The sequence below is a fragment of the Saimiri boliviensis genome, chromosome 2 (genome assembly GCF_048565385.1).
Source record: "Saimiri boliviensis isolate mSaiBol1 chromosome 2, mSaiBol1.pri, whole genome shotgun sequence".
NCBI lineage: Eukaryota > Metazoa > Chordata > Mammalia > Primates > Cebidae > Saimiri > Saimiri boliviensis.
Genome location: NC_133450.1, coordinates 175182813 through 175198815, shown reverse-complemented (window position 1 = coordinate 175198815; position 16003 = coordinate 175182813). Strand labels below are relative to the sequence as shown.

The following is a 16003-nucleotide window of genomic DNA, read 5'->3' as shown; positions in this document are numbered from 1 at the left end:
ATAACAAGAGAAAATTTAGATTTAAAAAAATAATAATAGAGATTGTTAAGTGATGAGAAATTACTAAAAGAAATTTTAAAAACAGAAATAAGCATAATATCTGTTTGTTACAAATGGCTTTAAAATTAAAGAGAGAGAGAGAAAAGGGGAAACAACTCTGTCTTGATTCTGCATCTGCTGCTTACCAGAATGACCATACCCTGACTTGTCCCATAGCCCTGTCTGGTTTCAATTCAGTTCCAACTAACTTAACTGGTCTCTTTGTCACTTTCCAGTGGCACTCTACGAATCGGCTGTTTCCTATTATAGAAGCTTCTAATCTCTTGAAACTTTATATTCTGTACCTACTATCTCCACATTTTGTCTATCCATTCCTATCTTAATCCCCTTAAAATGTGGGATTGTAGATTCCTAAAAAGAGACCAGACTTTAAACAGAAATTGATTAAAATCTTGGCTTTTAGTTGTGACCTCAGAAAATGTAATTAACCTTCCTAACCTTTTAAAAATTAAAAAAAAAATGTACCTTCTTCTAAATTGTTTGAATAATGTATCTTCATAAACAACTGAAAAAAAATGATTATACAAGGCAAATGTTCATCAGTTTGGTGTATTTGTCTATGTCAGGCGTCCCCAAACTTTTTACACAGGGGGCCAGTTCACTGTCCCTCAGACCGTTGGAGGGCCGCCACATACTGTGCTCCTCTCACTGCCCACCAATGAAAGAGGTGCCCCTTCCTGAAGTGCTGCGGGGGGGCGGATAAATGGCCTCAGGGGGCCGCATGCGGCCCGCGGGCCGTAGTTTGGGGACGCCTGGTCTATGTATATGATACATAAGTAAGTTTTACAAAATGTGAACTAATGTAATATTTATTTTCTGAAATGTGCTTTGTTTCTATTTACATTTTTAGTAAATGGTTATTCAGCTTCTGCTTACACATCTATCTACAGTGAGCAAGAACTACAGAATTGTAAAAACAGTCCTTTAGGCTGTTCTTATTTACTGTCATTGCAGTTGAGTTTAGAAGGTTCTTCTCCATTTGTTTTAGATCTTCTTCACTCTATTTGTATCTATTTGTCCTATTTCTGTCCTCTAGAAGAAGACAAATTAATCTAATCCCTTTGCCACATAACAGTCTTTAAAACATTAAAAGTAAGCACTCATTTCTCTGGCTCTCTTCTTCTTCAAGCTAAACAGCTTCAGGGTTTTTTTTTCATCCATGTTCTCATCATCATTACTTCTGGATCCCTCAACAACCTAACAACAGCACCTGCCAGCTCTTTGGCCTCTCTTACCTCTCAAGACCTCCCTCAGTTCCATCACTCACCTCCTTTGGTGAAAACTCATCTCTCCCCAACTTCTACTGAAGTTTTTACTATGTTTTCATTTCTCTCCTCAGCTACACTAGCATTTCCTCTTAAGAACTGAAAAAAGACAAGAATGCCCACTCTTACCATTCTTTTTCATTCAACACAGTTTTAGAAGTCCTAGCCCAAGCAATTAGGCAAAACAAAGAAATAAAAGACAACCAAATTGGAAAGGAGAAAGCCAAATTGTCCTTGTTTGCAGATGACATTATTTTATATATAGAAAAATCTAATGACTATACTAAAAAACTCAGAGCTGATAACAAATTCTGTAAAGTTGCAGAATCCAATATCAATATATAAAATTCAGTAGTATTTCTATACATGACCAACAAACTAACTGAAAAAGCAATTAAGAAGGTAATCCCATTTACAATAGCTATAAAAACAATAAAATACCAAGGAATAAATGTAACCAAGGAGGTAAAATACCTCTACAAGTAAAACTAAAAAACACTGATAAAAAAACTGAAGAGGACATAAACAAATAAAAAATATCTGATGCCCAAAGCAACCTATAGATTCAATGCAATTCCTATTAAAATATTAATGACATTCTTCACAGAAATAGAAAAAAAATCCTAAAATTTATATGGAACCACAAAAGACCCAAACAACCGAAGCAATCCTTAGCAAAAAGAACCAAGCTGGAGTTATCACACTACCAGATATCAAAGTATACTACGAAGCTATAGTAACCAAAACAGCATGTTACTAGTATAAAAACAAAGATAGAGCAATAGAACAGAATAGAGAACTCAGAAATTAATCCACATATCTATAACCACCTGATTTTTGACAAAGGTATCAAGAACACTAAGTGGGTAAAAGACCGTCTTACCAATGAATGATGCTGGGAAAACTGGATATCTATATATGGAAGAATGAAACTAGATTCCCATCTCTCACCCTATACAAATGTCATTGCAAAATGGATAAAAAACCTAAATGTACGACCTGAAAAAAATAGAATTACTAGAAGAAAACATAGAAGAAATGCTTCAGGAAATTGGTCTGGGCAAAAATTTTCTTAATAATACCTTAAAAACATAGGCAATACAAACAAAAATAAACAAGTGGGATTATATCCATCCAAAAACCTTTTGTACAGCAAAGGAAGTAATCAACAGAGTGAAAATACAAACTACAGCAAGGAATAAAATATTTGTAAACTACTCATATGTATAAGAAACTCAAACACCTCAACAGTAAATATATATGTGTGTGTGTGTGTGTGTGTGTGTGTGTGTGTGTGTGTATGATTAAAGAGTAGGCAAATGATCTGAACAGACATTTCTCAAAAGAATATATACAAACGGCCAATAAATACATGAAAAAAATGCTCAATATCACTAATCATCAGGGAAATCCTAATCGAAGCCACAATGAGGTATCATCTCACACAAGTTAGGATGGCCATTATCAAAAAGACAAAAAAAAAATTAACAAATTCTGGCAGGGATGTGGAGAAAAGGGAACTCTTACACACTGCTGGTGGGAATGTAAACTAGTACAACCATTACAGAGAACAGAATGGAGGTTCCTCAAAAAACTATGAATAGAACTATGGTATGATCCAGCAATCCCATTACTAGCAATTTATCCAAAGGAAAGAAAATCATTATATCAAAGAGACATCTACAGACCATGTTTATTGCAGTACTGTTTATAATAATAAAGATATGGAATCAACCCAGGCATCCAACAACAAATGTATGGACAAAGAAAACATGGTATATATACACAATGAAATATGATTAAGCCATAAAAGGCAATAAAATCCTGGATGGATGCTCTTGGAGGACGTTGTGTTAAGTGAAATAAGCCAGTAACAGAAATTTCCTATTAAACACAGCATGTTCTCACTCACCAACAGAAGCTAAAAAAAAGTTAAACTCAAGTTCTTCAGTTTGCTCTTTTCTGCCCATGGACACCACCGAAGATGAATCCTTAAAGTCTCTCTTCTCCCTGTAATCATGTCTAAGTCAGAGTCTCCTAAAGAGCCCAAACAGCTGAGGAAGCTCTTCACTGGAGGGCTGAGCTCCTAAGAGAGCTTGAGGAGTCATTTTAAGCAATGGGGAATGCTCATGGACTGTGTGGTAATGAGAGATCCAAACACCATGCACTCCAGGGACTATGGGATCATTACATATGCCACTGTGAAGGAGGTGTATGCAGCCACGAATGCAAGGCCACACAAAGTGGATGGAAGAGTTGTGGAACCAAAGACAGCTATCTCAAGAGAAGATTCTCAAAGACCAGGTGCCCACTTAACTGTGAAAAAAAAATTGTTGGTGGCATTAAAGAAGACACTGAAGAACATCACCTAAGAGATTATTTTGAACGGTATGGAAAAATTGAAGTGATTGAAATCATGACTGACCAAGGCAGTGGCAAGAAAAGGGGCTTTGCCTTTGTAACCTTTGATGCCCATGACTCTGTGAATAAGACTGTCAGTCAGAAATACCATACTGTGGATGGTCACGGCTGTGAAGTTAGGAAAGCCCTGTCAAAGCAAGAGATGGCTAGTGCTTCATCCAGCCAAGGAGGTCGAAGTGGCTCTGGAAACTTTGGTGGTGGTCGTGGAAGTAGTTTCGGTGGGAATGACGACTTTGTTCATGGAGGAAACTTCAGTGGTCATGGTGGCTTTGGTGGTAGCCATGGTAGTGGTGGATATGGTGGCAGTGGGGATGGCTATAATGCATTTGATAATGATGGAAGCAATTTTGGAGGTGGCGAAAGCTACAATGATTTTGGCAATTACAACAATCAGTCTTCAAATTTTGGAACCATGAAGGAAGGAAACTTTGGAGGCAGAAGCTCTGGCCACTACTTTGCCAAACCACGAAACCAAGGTGGTTATGGCAGTTCCAGGAGCAGCAGTAGCTATGGCAGTGGCAGAAGATTTTAATTAGGAAACAAAGCTTAACAAGAGAGGAGAGCCAGGGAAGTGACAGGGAAGCTACAGGTTACAACAGATTCGTGAACTCAGCCAAGCACAGTGGTGGCAGGGCCTAGCTGCTATAAAGAAGACATGATTTAGACAAATACTCATGTGCATGGGCAAAAATCTCGAGGACTGTATTTGTGACTAATTGTATAACAGGTTATTTTACTTTCTGTTCTGTGGAAAGTGTAAAGCATTCCAACTAAGGATTTTAATGTAGATTTTTTTTTTTTTGCACCCATGCTGTTGATAGCTAAATGTAATAATCTGATGGTGACACTGAATAAATGTCTTTTTTTAAAAAAGTTAATCTCATAGTAGTAAAAAGTAGAACAAATGATCCTATAAGCTAAGAAAAGTAAGGGGAAGGGAGGGATAGGGAGAGATTCATTAAAGAATACAAAATTATAGCTAGATAGAAAGAATAATTTCTGGTGTTCTATACCACTATAGGATGACTGGATATGCTAATTACCCTAATCTGATCACTATACATTATATATAGCAAAGCATCACTATATACTCTATAAATTTTGTACAGTTATTTTTTATTTTTAAAAGAATAAAAATAACTGAGCAAAGCATCAGAACCCTTAAAAGAGAATGTGTCTTGTGTTTCTTTTTGAACAATCTCTACCCATCTACTCATCACCCTTGTCATTATCAATCCTATAGGAGAGTATCTCAAATTTATCTCCAAGTTAGTTTGCTTAAGGTAAGTGGTTATTTCCTCTTTTTTTGTAACCAATACATTCCATATGCATTGTTTTGCACATGCCAGAAAGAAAAACATATGCCAATATGTTATTACTGGATAACTTTTATTTTTTTATTTTGTTTATCCACATGTTCACCTTTCTTGTGACTTTTTAATATTTTTGAAACAAGGTTTTATTTTTGCTTTAAACCATCAGTAGAGAGATAGAGGTTCCATTTTTGATCTATATGCTTGGGCAAATCACTTTTGATCTTTTTGTGTTTCAATTTCCTAATGTGTAAAAGGAGAAGGAAAAGGTAGAAGTGCTTATAACAGTGACAGTAATACCATGTAATCCTGGAGCCCTTGACACTTTATAAAGCACTTGCATATGTAGTAGCTCATTAAGAAACACACATTAGTATCGCCCAGGCTCTCAGCCTCATTTAAAAATTATTTAACCTGATTTGCAAAAACAGCTGACCAGTATGCTGCAAAGTATAAATCTTGACTCTGGCCCTAACCTCCATGTAGCAGAAAGCTTCAAAGTCCTCAACAGTTAATGCATCCCACAATGTTCAACTTGCTGTTTGTAAGATACTGGGAAGACACAAGGAAAGAATAAAATGACGGCAATCATATTCACGAAACATCTAAAATAGAGATCGTTATAATGTATTTATCATTCTAACTCATTGAATCTTCACAACAACCTAACTGGAAGGTTTACTTCCCATATTTCAGAGATAATTTTCTCATAAAGGGTTGATATCAGTGTCCAAGATCACAGAGTATATGAAAGTCTAGCTGAGCCCAAGCTCAAGTGCATGCTAAAGTTCTATGCCACCTCACTGAGATTTGAGAGCCACTGGGTTGGGTTGTTGGTTATTGTTCTAACTTCTGCTAAACCTCAAGCCCACTGAAGAACTCTGCTTGATAAATGGCACTAAGAACATAATGCAGTGAGGGAAAATATTTTACTACAAACAACTTGCCTATAGATGGCGACAGCTTTCAATCATTTCTGACCCAGACTGGCACTCATGATGAAAGCTTTCATCCAAAAATATCACTTTATGTCAAATGTGCCCTGAAATAGCCATATCTCCCAAATTCTATCAGGTAAGTGACTGAGACAGCAATTGAGCAATGATAATTCTTCCATATCTACAGTGCAATAGAGAACAAACACTTCTGAAGGATGGTCATCATTCCATATAATAAATACTGGCAGTGAATGAGGTCTTGACTCTTTTTTCTTCCTTGTTCTTCCTCATTTCTCTTTCACTAACACATTTCTTTGCTCCCCTAACTTGATGAATTATAGCCCCAAGGGCACATGAGAGTAAAGTCAGCATAATATACATTGCTAAAAAGTTTCAGTCAAATGGAACTTGACTGCCTCTTCAAAGAAAGTAGCATAAAAAGGAAAGAGCAATGAATTTATTGTGTTTGCCTAACTCCATTAAATTGGAATACTTGGTCTTGCATAAGAAAAATCATAATTACATGTTAAGATATATCTGTATCATCTTCATGTAATCTTAATGAATACTTATTAGACGCCAGGCACAGGCATAGTATACTATATATTATTGCACTTGGGCCTCACAATAATCCTACAAGACAGACACAGTTATTATACCCATATTGAAAGAAGAAACTGAGGCACAAAGTTTTACGTAACTTTCCTAATGTCACAGAGCAAAAACAAAAAATGATAGCATAATGATTCATAACTCCAGCAGCCTGACTCCAATGCCCACACTTTCTGAAAGCAAGATCCTAATTGCCAAAGGACAATGGTCAGATAGGCAGGTATGCACTCCTAAATAAGAACTTTTTATTTAATAATTTTCATGATATCTCCCCATCCATTAAACAATCCTATATTCAGCAGTTCATGTGATGAAAATGGACAAAAGGATTAGAGCATGCTAAAAAGCAAAGGCCACTGTGATCACACATGAATTTCAGCAGCAAAGTCACTCACCTGTTGGATCACAGATCATACTTGCATTGGAATTGCCCTGAGCTAACTTATGGTGAATATGCTTAAGGGACTATGTTTTATTCTTCTTATTACTTATACTCCAAGTCTAAACTGTGAGGCATATAGCTGTTAAAAAGAAAAGATAGAGGGAAAACCATCAGCCTATGGAACAACTGTCACGATTTGTTACAGAGGATAAAGTTCATAAACCTTTTCACTCCACAGAGGTTCTTCTCCTTCCATAAAGTTACTCTTCCAAAAGCCAAGGACTGAGAAGGAATGAAGACAGAAAAACAGGCTCCTTGTTGTCTCGAGTGGCTTATTGACATCTTTGAGATTTTTCAAACTAAGTGACACCCATTTAGCTGGCTGTGCCCTTCATAGCAATAATTTTCTTTGGGTACTTTCTTCCTGTTGAGAGGGAGTGGAGTGGGGTGGGGCGAAGAACATGCCATAATATGAGTCTCTCTCTCTCTCTCTCTCTCTCTCTCTCTCTCTCTCTCTCTGTCTCTCCCTCCCTCTCCCTCTCTCCCTCCCTCCTTCTTTTCTCTTCTCTCTCTCTCTCTCTCCCCCTCCCTCCCTCTCTCCCTCCTTTCTCTTTCTCTCTCTCACTTCTTTCTCCCCGTTTTCACTTTTAGTGCATGTAGCATAAGAGTGAGCCTATTTGCACAGCTAATTGAAGGTGACTGTGTGGTGCAACTAAAAGGCAATGTTGAGAGAATGGCTCATGACAAGGGAGCCAGCAAAGCACCACCCTGGGCAACTCTCTCCTTTGTTAGAAACATCTGCCAAGAAGGCATGTGATTATCTGAAGACAGCGTAATCCTAGGAGTCAGAAAGTCAGGATCCAAGTGGTATCCATCCTGCAGTGTTAGGTAAGCTCCTTCCCCTGTTGAGACTCCAATTGCCTCACTGTTATAAGACATAAAATCTCATTAGATCGGCAAGAGGAACTAATGAACATCACGCACAGACACACACATTCTGGTAAACTCCAGAGGCCTGTGCCAAATGCTGGTTGTGAGTTTATTTTTCAAAGGTTTGGACTTGCCTCTCACTGTAACCAGGAGCTTGTCCTTGATCCTTGAACTTCTTCCCAGGGCCGGGAGAGGTAAAAATCTGAAATTGCCTTGGGTGTGACCCCAGTCAGTCTTGCTAATAAACATTCCTTCCTGTTTCTCCACAGTGACAAAGGAGGAGGGCAGCAAGGTCGGAGAGCGGCAGGGACCACACCAAGTGAGGACCTCAGCAGGGGATAGCAAGAGTTTGCTCAAGCTGAGTCAGCCCCCTGTTTTTTCCTATTTAAATGATTCACTTGCTAAGGCAAACCAGTCCAGAGATGTATGAGTTCCCCTCTGCCTCTTCCATGAGCTTCCAAATGAGCTGCTCCTTTTTGTTTTTGTTTTTCCTATTTCCCTTCTTTCCCTGGAAACATGATTTCAGGGTTTTCAATTTCAGGTTAAGATTCCCCCCTTTATTTAAGCACCCTGGGAGGAGGGGTTGTCCTATCAAAGAAACACTGTGCTGATATTCTTAATTTTGAATGTATTTAAATGGTCATTTTAAATGGCTGTTTATATTCCTTAAGCTTCTTTGTGTTTTTGCACTCAAGTAGGTTAAATTAAAAATAAAATTTCATAGCATATAATATACAGAGAAGTCTGAGCTCTTTGGAAATTAAACTCCAAATACATGAATTTTCTATATCTTAAAAGGTTTATCACACCTGTAATCCCAGCACTTTGGGAGGCCGAGGTGGGTGGATCACCTAAGGTCGGGAGTTCAAGACCAGCCTGACCAATGTGGAGAAACCCCGTCTCTACTAAAAATACAAAACTAGCTGGGCATGGTGGCACATGCCTGTAATCCCAGCTATTCAAGAGGCTGAGGCAGGAGAATCGCTTGAACCCAGAAGGCAGAGTTTGCAGTGAGTGGAGATTGCACCATTGCACTCCAGCCTGGGCAAGAAGAGTGAAATTCCATCTCAAAAAAAAAAAAAAAAAGGGTTTATTTTAGTAAACCCAAGACATTTTCAAGTCTTTTGAACAAAAATTTCTTCTGCATGTTTAAGATGCATAACATTTTTCTTCATAATAAAATATAGCCGTTTTGTTCATTATTAGAAGTCATTCCTCTTACATTCTTTTAACACTCCCAGCTCCCATTTGATCTTCCTCCCATATTTATGTGAGGTCAAGTTTAGTTGAGGCCTTTCTTCCATGTTCTGCCTAATCTTCATGTACATCTGTAGTTATAATATCCTTTTTAGCCAAGTTATTCAGGAAGAACAGTTTTACTGTTTGGTTACATCTGGACAGTTATGACATTTCCCAGTTTAAAACTCTCCAGTAACATCTCACTGTCATTAGAATAGTAATTAAATGTCTTTCCATGACCTACAGGACCTTTTATGGTCTCAGCACTGCCTATTTCTCCAAGCAGACTCCCTCCCGTCCACTGTGGTCCCACATTGGCTTTGTCTCTGTCCCTCCAATTGGCCAAGTTGCCTCAAGTTCTCTGTACTTGCCATTGTTACTTCCCTCATTTTCATTTGACTGTCTCCTTCCCCTCATGTAGGTCTCGGGTCAAATGTCACTTCCTCAGAGAGGCTACCCCTGTCTCCCACACCAAGCAGGTTCTATCTCCCTTCCTGCCTGATTTTCATCCCAGTAGTTATAGTACTATCTGAATACTTTTATTTGTTTTCTTATTTCTTAGTTTGTATGTATGTTCATTTTCTGTCCAGTCTTTCATGCATTGTGAGGGAAATGCTTTGTCTGTTAATTGCCATATCACAGTTTCCAGAACAGCTCGTGGCAAATAGGAGCATTCAGTAAATACCAGTTGAAGAAATAAACCCTGGCTCATCTCCGTATCTACTCAAACTTATATCCATTTGAGTGTACCAAACAGATATACATATCATGGAGAGTCCAGACTGCTTTGTGTCTCATCACACAATGGGTAATCTAGTCCAGATTATCAATTATAAAAGTCTCCTCAGATGGTTGTCAAAACAGTAGGAAGTTGATTATGTCCAGTATCATTTGATCCAGTTTTGGAATGAGACAAAAGAGCTAAGAGAATGTTGAGCACACATTCTAATTCATTGGGCAGTTCTTTTCACTTTTTCAACAAGACATAACTAATAGCTGAAAATAGTAAATAATCACGCTTAGCTGAAGGGATCTGAACAGCAGTATAAGGTATTCCCAAGGACTAAGTATCTTTGAGTTCTCATGATTCACTTACAAAATTCAGATAGATTTTATATCCTAATTCATTGTATATCTGAGTTTTATTTGATATAAAAAATTCTGCCGGGCACGGTGGCTCAAGCCTGTAATCCCAGCACTTTGGGAGGCCGAGGCGGGTGGATCACGAGGTCAAGAGATCGAGACCATCCTGGTCAACATGGTGAAACCCCGTCTCTACTAAAAATACAAAAAATTAGCTGGGCATGGTGGCACGTGCCTGTAATCCTAGCTACTCAGGAGGCTGAGGCAGGAGAATTGCCTGAACCCAGGAGGCGGAGGTTGCGGTGAGCCAAGATGGTGCCATTGCACTCCAGCCTGGGTAACAAGAGCGAAACTCCGTCTCAAAAAAAAAAAAAAAAAAAATATATATATATATATATATATAATTCCCCAAGTTGTTACACATAAAATACGTCCTCCAACACAATATGCCCTGTTTACCCTAGAAAACCAACAATAATCCACAAGTACATGTGATCCAAGCTGATAATCACAGAGAAACTATTCTGGAAGAATCTTAATGGGAGCACAGGTCCCACCCACTCCTTGCTGACCCATGTACCTGTTTCCATCTTCACCCAGGAGAGGAAACACTCTGGAACTAGGGCAGCATACGTGAAGCAGAGTGAAAAGGAGTGTGAAGTTTTGAGGGAAAAAAAAAGGCTAAAGTGTCTATCTTTCTGCATTGCTTTTTTCATATTTCTCTTTTGAATCACTTCCCTGCTGTTTTTATTTCCATGTACTTGGTGAGGTAAAAGGTATGTCTTCCTCATTCCTGAGAGACTCTACAGTGATCATATAGCCCAGTTTTCTCAGGAATAATGCATACATCCTGGCATAAGTGGTAGTACCCTGTTTTCCTTTGTACAAAATATGCTCACTAAGGGGCACCTTCTTCACTCTTCCCTCCTTGAAAGAATAAGTAGAACCAAACTAAAGAGGTCATGCACAACATGACATAAATCTTCTTCAGCCTAAGTTTAAGCCACCAAGCAAGAGGAGTCCTTGTGACTCAGACACAAAAGCATTTGGAGTCCAAACACTGGTGTATACTAATGAAGATTCCTTTGATATATCTCTACAATTTGGAATCTATAATCACCATTTGGTGCTTATTGAAGATTGGGGGTTCAGGATCCAGACCATCTTGTAGCTATTACAATAATGTTTCTAAGGAAAAGACAGAAGGGGCAACTAGGATGGTAAGAGAGAATTTTGGTTAACTGAAAACCATCAGGTAAAATAAAGTATTTTAAAATAAAGTATGATACATGAAAGTATTTAGGCAGTAATGCAGCATAAATTTGAATGATTAGCTCTTTCAATGACATGGCTCTTGAAGACAGGAAAGAGAAGACCGTTATCTCATGAACGCACACAAAAAAATGGTTTGCTCTGATACTAATTATGACAGTTACTGCAAGGATAATAATAGACTGATGGTCTTAGCTGCTGCCTCTAAAATTCATCACCAAGTTTGTTCTGAGTCCATGCTTTCTCTGACTGCTCCCAGCCAATTACTAAACACAGGCAGATGTACTAAAGTAAGTCTATTACTGAAAGATGCAGGACTCTTCTGAAGGGCAGCTTTGCCTTGAATATTCCCAATTGGCTTTGCCAAAACTTTCTTAAAATTGAAATCTTAGGAGTTTTCTTCTTTGCCTTTCTTTCCTTTCTCCTTCATGGGGGTGAGTCCTACATAGTAGCCAGACAGTCTACCCAGCCTCTTCTAGTTACCTATCCATTTTCTCCCACAAGGATTTCCTCAACGAATCTCTTACACATCTAATTTTATCTTAGCATCTTTCTCTCAGAGGACCTGAACTAACACACTGATTCAAGTAGAGATACAGTTAAGGAACAGGAAGAATCAGAATATTTAATGTATTTAGGATTATTTGATCCAAGATCAAGAGGGAGAGTCACAGGTGATTGTAGGAGAAGCTTCACCAGGTATAAGAGGGAATTTTCTGAGAATTACTAGGTCATGACAGAAGTGGTTGTGACAGTGGGAGTAGAGGTGGGAGGAATCAAGGTCTGAAGTTGTTCATTTGCATTCCTGACGCTCCATAAATTTCAAAGGCCAATTAGAGAATATGAAAAGATTCCACTGTTTTTGGTAACATGTATAGTTCAGTTGATATATGTGGTTGGATCCTTTCAAAAGGACTCGATGGATTTTTATTTGGATTCTATGGAGTTCTTTTAAAATAACTCTATAAATTTTTATTTGGCCTTAAAAATTGCATGTAGCATGTAATTTTTAGATTTGTGATTACAAGGTCTTGCATAATTTAAAAAAAGTAAAATAGAAAGCTAACTATTTGTATCAGATATTGAAATTTTCAGCCAACAGAAACACATTTATTATAAAAGCAATAGCATATTTTTACATGCCTTTACCATCTTTAAGTGTGTAGAGCTTTGTATCCCTAATGAGATATGGTAATGTTTGTATAACTGAGTTGCACATTGTTTGACATGCTATTACATTTTGAACTTAACATAGATCCTGTGAGACAAGCAGGGCAAAGAGTATTAAAATTCACTTTCATGAATAACGAGATTGAGGCTTAGGAGACTTACCAAATATATGCTAGAGTTCAATTTAGAAACCATGCTGTAGCAGGCAGAATTTCTAGGAATGATCCCCAAGATCCCTCGTCTCTGCAATGTGCAGATGTGATGAGACATCATTGACTCCTATGATTGGCTATGTTATATAGCATAGTTGACCTTTAAGTAAAAGATTATCCAGATGGATGTAATCTAATCCCATAAACTCTTAAAAGCCTCTTCTGCTGGTGGCAGAAGAGAAAAGAAGTTAGAGAGCTGTGACAGAAAGGGAAGTCAGAGAGTTTCAAAGAATGAGAAGGATTTGACAAGCCATTGCTGGCCTGAAGATGGAGGGAATCACAGAGAAAGCTTGAGAAGGAAATAAATTATGCCAGCAGCCTGAGAGTTTAAAAGGGGCACAAGCTACAGCTTGGGAGAACTGCAGCTCCCACCAATACTTTGATTTTGACCTGTGAGATTCTAAGCAGAGAGCCCAGCCAAGCCACACAGTGCCCAAATGTCTGAACCACAGAAACTAAGATAATAAATGGGCATTATTTGAAGGTTCTAAGTTTGTGGTGACTTGTTAGAATGCAATAGAAAACTAATACATCAGTTTTCTCACTTCATCACGATTTTTATCACATCACCCCTCCTCCTAACAAAACAGCAAGCAGTCAACTGAAGCACTTTCTAGTTTTGCTGATGTGATTTTGTCTAGAATTTTAGCTTTCTTAGCATGATTTATTTTAGGCCTTACCTCATTTTCTTTTCTTCTGAACCTGTGGGCTTTTATTCATTTTTTAAGAAAACAGTACTCTCATTTTCTCACATTGATTGCTTTTTGGAAAGTATTTCAGGTAAATTATACATAGTTCAAGAAGAAAGTATTATAAGATTAATTTTTGCTATAATGGTTTGGAAACACTTTAGAAATCTCTTTATAATATACTAAAAATGTCAGCAGGATTATTTGAGCAATACAGTGAAGAATTATTGTTTTATCTGTCCATTCTACCAGCTTCTATTAATTACACTCCCTTTGAGAATGCTGTTCTTTCAGTCAAGCCAAGTGATTCCTAGAAAACAGCCATGTTTTTATATAGTCCCGTCAGCCCCACAAAATAGTTTATTAGTCCAGAGATGGGCATTATCTCCAATCTGAGATAATCAGACTTTCCCCAGGTAATTTTTAACTTTTCACTAGAAGAGCCATAAGTTAATCTATCACCAGTGGTGGACGTTGTAGGATATAGAACTCGGGAAGTGCTGGCAGCAGTGTTTCTTGCCATGTGGGAGAAGCCAATCTACAGTGAAAGAGAAGAAAGTCAAGCCAGGGAGAAAAGCTGGAGCGAGAGTTGGAGAGAGGTCCACAACAGTGGTTGAACCCCAAGTTTTGGTTGTTCTAGAGTCTACCTGTATCCTTGTCCTTCAAAATGGTTTGATTTTTCAGTCCTTTTCTTGAATGTCATGAACCGATATGTTTCTTCTCTTACCTTGGTAATTCAGATGAGTTTCAGCTGCTTACGACCAACAGAACTATGACTCACATAAGAGAGAAATTTTACTTTGTTGTCCTTTGAAAATACTGACTGTGGTGGGAAAAACTTCTAACTAAAAAACCCATCCAAGTTTCTCCAGGACACTTGTGATTCAGCAGGATTTCCATTTTTATGACTTTCATGTCAAAATCAGAGCTTTAACATTAACTGCCATAGTTACTGGGTTGCTTTTGCTCACTGCCACCCCAAACACTCTTTCCAAAATGGTTTGTTCATACAAACACTTTGAAATTGTTAATGCTATCTTGATTAGCAGCCTATAATTTATAAACGTCACATTATAAACACTTACTGAGTGCTTGTCTCACTTGTTATCTACTTTTGAATTTTTTAAATTGGCACTGAAATTAAATGCATTTATAAGTGTTACATATTGTGAGAAAGATTTGGTAGGCTAAAAAAGATACAGAAAAAAAATATATTCCACCATAAAAACCTATCTTTCTTTTTATTTCTACTCATATTCCTAAAGGAAAAATGTTACATCAAATATATATGGATAATGTGAAATTCATAGTTTTCACATCGTGACATCTGACCACTTATAAGAAAGAAGTAATAGTGCCAAGTATGAACTCATTCTCTTGTCATTGCTTAATACATCACAAATAGAATCATAATCATAATATGTGTTTTGGGTGCTTTTTTTTTTAAATGGAAGGCATTAGTCAGACTGAGCTTTGTTGAATCTCTGCTCTTTAGGAAGTTATTTTAAATTCTCCAGACCTTCCTTTTTAAAATGAGAATTCATAGAGTATTGTGGTTAAGGATAAAAACTTATCCTGAACTCAGCAGTGGTTACAGACTGCTGAGTTCAGACTTTGGCCTCACCACCAACTCACTCTGACATTAAACAAGTTGCTTGGTGACTCTGGGCCTCAGTTTTCGAGTGCATCTTAAGACAGAAAGGCAAACCAACAAAGAGCTACATACATATACATGCCAGGTATATGAAAGAATGTTCAAGGCTACCTTATTCATAACAGCAAAAAATAAAGTAAAATAAAATGGAAACAACCCAAATATCTACCAATGGTAGAATAAATTGTAGCAAAGTCATCCAGTGGAATTTAATTCAGCAGTAGCAATGAATAAACTACAGCTACACACACCATTATCAATGAATCTCAAAGTAAAATGCTAATAAATTAATCAAGTTCTAAAAAATTCATACTACAGGGTTGCATTTACATCAAATATAAAAACAAGTATAACTATGCCATCCATGTATCATCCAGGGATACATACATAGATGGCAAAGTTAAAGAAAACAAGGTAATGTTAGACACAAAATATGGATAGTGATTACTTTCAGGGGTAGGAAGGAGATGAGACTGGGGATGATATACAGAGGCATCTAAGGACAGGTAAAATTGTATTTTTAAAAAAACAACGGCCGGGCGCGGTGGCTCAAGCCTGTAATCCCAGCACTTTGGGAGGCCGAGGCGGGTGGATCACGAGGTCGAGAGATCGAGACCATCCTGGTCAACATGGTGAAACCCCGTCTCTACTAAAAATACAAAAAATTAGCTGGGCATGGTGGCACGTGCCTGTAATCCCAGCTACTCGGGAGGCTGAGGCAGGAGAATTGCCTGAACCCAGGAGGCGGAGGTTGCGGTGAGCC

The 16003-nt window shown here is 37.9% G+C and overlaps 1 protein-coding gene and 2 long non-coding RNA genes across 3 annotated transcripts in view; 1 reads left to right on the top strand and 2 right to left on the bottom strand.

Moving 5' to 3' along the window:
- The window catches only part of LOC141583738 (uncharacterized), a 36363-nt gene extending 20536 nt beyond the window's left edge, over nt 1-15827 (bottom strand). The window contains exon 1 of the long non-coding RNA XR_012516598.1: nt 12848-15827. This is a non-coding gene — a long non-coding RNA (uncharacterized LOC141583738). The remainder of the gene's footprint in view (nt 1-12847) is intronic.
- Nucleotides 1-16003, bottom strand: part of LOC104651417 (uncharacterized) — a 207517-nt gene that overhangs the window by 90647 nt on the left and 100867 nt on the right. The window lies entirely within an intron of this gene.
- LOC101030623 (heterogeneous nuclear ribonucleoprotein A1-like) lies at nt 3742-4278 on the top strand. Its single transcript, XM_074392584.1, has one exon. The coding sequence runs from the start codon at nt 3742-3744 to the stop codon at nt 4276-4278; it is 537 nt and encodes a 178-aa protein (XP_074248685.1).